Here is a 3,999-nt window from a genome sequence, read left to right as displayed (position 1 = left end):
CCTACAGGCTACTTCGATAATGTTCTAAAATATATAAAGAGAACTTGTCAGAAACAAATGTTGTAACTATATCTAAAAATCAAATTATAGAAATTAAGATTTATATTTTCTACATACTACATTTAATCTGTAATTTGGATTTAGGATTTATACTTTAAACCTAAGATTTAAATTATTTAAGAAAATAATATAAATAAAAATTTACCCAACAAAAAAATATAAAAAAAATGAATACCAAGAGAAGATGAGTAAAAATACATTAAAGTGCATTTAGAATAATTTTTTTAGTAGGGTTCGGTTATTGAGAATCTAACCGGATCAACCCGAAAAATTTATTACCAAATTGATCCGTTAAGAAATCTTGAACGGTTTTGTTTCACAAAGTCGAATAAATTGAAATTGAATTAAACCAAACTGAATATTAAAAATCTTGAAAATTAAAAATTTCTCGATAAAATAAACATCTTTTTGAGAAATCGAATCAAAACCGAATATAATCAAATGGTATAATGTTTTTCTATAACAGACCGAACCGAATAAATATTAAAGCAAAACAGACGAAAGCGCATACGTACCAACTGATGGGCCCTTCCATGCATACTAAGGACGAAGCCCACCAGAACAGTTCGAACCCCAAATTCTGATGGTTTGGGTTTTATTTTATTTTACAGTTGAATTGAATAAATTATTTTATATAATTATGGAGACCAAAAAAATTGTTTTAGGCACGTAAATCATGCGAAATTACGCACGCAGGGATAAGAAAATACAGTCCAAATATATATATATATATATATATATAAACTCATTTGTAATCCTTTCTCTGTTTAATAAAATATACATTTATACGTAATACAATATTCGTATTTGTATTTTAATAATATTTCGTTCTTTTCAACAGTAATTGCAATTAAGCGACTTAATTGTTTAACTAATTTTTTTTAAATGGATTAAATCCAACCGCTTCGAGCGTGACATTCAAAAGTCTTCGACAAGGCTTCATTCTTCTCTTTCTTTCCAACGTCAATGGCCAATCCCGACAAGATACACCGAGAGCGAATCGGGTCTTCGCCATCGTGTTTTCTCGGCTGGTTTGGGTTTGTCGACAGTTGAAACCGATTGTGTCGCCGGACGGCGGCGAGAAGAAGAGGAGGAAGAAGAAAAACCGGTGGTTTTCGTGGTCCAAGTTCCGGTTAAAGAACGGCAAACTCAAACCGTCCCCGATCGACGAGGTCGAGAAATCGAACGAATCTGATAAGCGGAAAACGGTTCCGGTGATAAGTCGTTTGACTGATCGGAATCCCGGCCGGTGATGACGCGGCTGCAAAACTGGAAACCCAAGAGGTACTTCATTTTTTTCCAGACAATAATTTAAAATAAATCTTACTGAAAAAATAATTAAAATTAAATCGCGATTTTGTTTTTTGGTTTTGGGTAAATGTTTTTTTTTCCGATTTGTTCAGACAAACACAAACAAGGGACGCATCGTCATCTCCGACAGATCGGAACACGTGGATCCGTTGAGTCCCTCCCAAAGCGACACGTGTCAAAAGCGGATATCCACATCTGTCTCGGAGAAACCCGACCCGAGAAAATCGGGAGAATTAGGGACAATCTCGAACCGGGTCAGAAAATTCGACCCGGTTATCGGGGTATCAATCATAATGGTGACGTTGGCGATTATGTTGATCTGCGGTCGGATGTGTGCAATCCTTTGTGCGTCCGCTTTTGGTTTTTTTCTCCCACGCCTCCAAGACGCCGCCGCGAAACGCAAACGCAAACGCAGCGGTGGGGCTGAGAGCGGCAAGAGAAAAGTCGTGTTGGAAGGTTTTCTTGGACGGAATAATCGCGTTTCGCTTTGACGACGTGTCCTCTCTTCTTTCTTTCCTTTGTTTGGTTGTTTGGCTTTTGACAAAACGGCGTTTCGTCAAAAAAAAAAATGTAGTTGGACTATATATACACATATATATTTGTTTGTTTGGTTGTATACATATATATTTTCCAACAATTGTGGATGAAAATTATGGAGTATCGTTCTTCTGTTATGTTTAATCTTACAACTGAACCGAATGTAATATGGTTCGGTTTCAGATTTTGGTTATTTCGATTAGAGATGATTTATCGGGTTTTGGTTATATTCGAATTTATTTATTTTAGTTTTAAAAAAAATATAATTATTCAATTTTTATATTGATTTTAGTTTAATTATATTCAATTTAGATTTTTATTGGTAAAAATATGTATTTTTTCTCTAGGTTTGAATTTTTGGAGTTATAATTTGGTTCGATTATTATTGAATTCGGATAGATTTGAATATTAGATTATTAACTAAAGGTACAATTTAATCTAAACCGATGAAAATTGAATCTTAAACCGATCCTCAGACCGGTTGATGGGCTGCTCGCCCAGCCCGAGGACCAAAAGCCCAAGACCCATCTGATACTCGTCTCTGTATTTTTTGCGTTCGTCCCTTCTCCGAGCCCTAGAATTGCTACGATGAGGGGTCTGATCTCCGGCGCGAGGAGGCTATGGACTCCGTCGTTGATGGCGGCGAAGGCGAACGCCACGGCGCGAAGAAGCTACAGTCTGATTCCGATGGTGATAGAGCACTCTTCGCGAGGCGAGAGAGCATACGATATCTTCTCTCGGCTGCTCAAGGAGCGTATAATCTGCATCAATGGCCCCATCAATGAAGACACGTCTCACGTCGTCGTTGCTCAGCTTCTCTTCCTGGAGTCCGAGAACCCTTCTAAGCCTATCTATATGTACCTCAATTCGCCCGGTGGCCATGTCACTGCAGGTAAGCTTTCCCTTTTTGTATCACTTTTTTTTCAAATGCATTTCGGGGTTTTAGCGGATTTTGGTTGTTTTATTTTGAAATGTTGCCATGGGTTTCCTTAGGGATTGTTACCTCAGGTTTGTCTGTTCTGGTGTCTGTTTTGGCATGTAATTTGGGTAGTTCTACTGGAGATTGAATGTAGAGCGCTGCAGGGTTTGTTTTCTTAGGGGGTGTCGTTGTTCTGGTGTTTGATTTGGCCTGTTAACTGTGAATCTTATCGTTTGTCCCTTTGTTGAATGTCTTGTCCATGTTTTTGGAGCTGATATCTTTCATGAGAGTTCATTAGAAATGCCTTGTGCTAATAATTGATAAAGGATACTTTGGATTCACCTAATTTGATGTAATTATAGTTTGTTTTTGTGAAATGTTCTCCGGGTTTTCTTCATTTATGGTAGTATGGACATGTCTGCACATGCTTCCGAGTTCCGAGTCTCTGGGTCGTGGCAAGCTCTGATTCTTTCCCCTAGAAAGTCGGTCTTGTTTCTCATAACCGATATGCTATAGCCTGGCTGAGATCATGCGTTTGGTGATCCATTTGCATCCCTGTCTTTGATGCAGGTCTTGCAATTTATGATACTATGCAGTACATTCAATCCCCGATCAACACCATTTGTTTAGGCCAGGCTGCATCCATGGCTTCTCTCCTCCTGGCAGCAGGTGCCACGGGCCATAGACGGTCACTCCCCAATGCGAGCGTTATGATTCATCAGCCTTCGGGGGGATACAATGGGCAGGCTAAGGATATGATGATTCACACTAAGCAGATTGTTCGCGTTTGGGACACACTAAACGAATTGTATGCAAAGCACACGGGGCAATCCATAGAGGTGATTCAGAAGAACATGGATAGGGATTATTTCATGACGCCTGAAGAGGCGAAGGCTTTTGGAATAATCGATGAAGTGATCGATAAAAGACCAATGGAGTTGGTGAGGGACGCCGTCGGGAATGACGGCAAAGACAAAAGTTCAAGCTAGACAGGCAGATAGACATGGTAACCATAGTAATAAAGTTTCTTCATTGTTGAGTTAGATCTCTGCAAACATGCACTTTATGCTATTTTCTGAAACATATATATATATAAATCTTACTGAAAAAATAATTAAAATTAAATCGCGATTTTGTTTTTTGGTTTTGGGATAAGCTTTTTTTCACGCGTG

The 3,999-nt window shown here is 38.5% G+C and overlaps 1 protein-coding gene across 1 annotated transcript; it reads left to right on the top strand.

Moving 5' to 3' along the window:
* Positions 1 to 2,469: 2,469 nt before the first annotated feature.
* On the top strand, positions 2,470 to 3,910 carry LOC104818372 (ATP-dependent Clp protease proteolytic subunit 2, mitochondrial-like). Its single transcript, XM_010547937.2, has 2 exons — positions 2,470 to 2,800; positions 3,398 to 3,910. The coding sequence occupies exons 1-2, from the start codon at positions 2,497 to 2,499 to the stop codon at positions 3,814 to 3,816; spliced, it is 723 nt and encodes a 240-aa protein (XP_010546239.1). The 5' UTR covers positions 2,470 to 2,496; the 3' UTR covers positions 3,817 to 3,910.
* The last annotated feature ends 89 nt before the right edge of the window (positions 3,911 to 3,999 follow it).

This window comes from Tarenaya hassleriana, unplaced genomic scaffold (genome assembly GCF_000463585.1).
Source record: "Tarenaya hassleriana unplaced genomic scaffold, ASM46358v1 Cleome29, whole genome shotgun sequence".
NCBI lineage: Eukaryota > Viridiplantae > Streptophyta > Magnoliopsida > Brassicales > Cleomaceae > Tarenaya > Tarenaya hassleriana.
The sequence above is the reverse complement of the archived record's forward strand: the minus strand, read 5'-3'. Positions and strand labels throughout refer to the sequence as shown.

Coding starts and splice junctions, on each gene's coding strand:
- LOC104818372 (XM_010547937.2), top strand. CDS start 2,497: ATGAGGGGTCTGATCTCCGGCGCGAGGAGGCTATGGACTCCGTCGTTG. Junction 2,801..3,397: donor CGGTGGCCATGTCACTGCAG/GTAAGCTTTCCC, acceptor TCTTTGATGCAG/GTCTTGCAATTTATGATACT.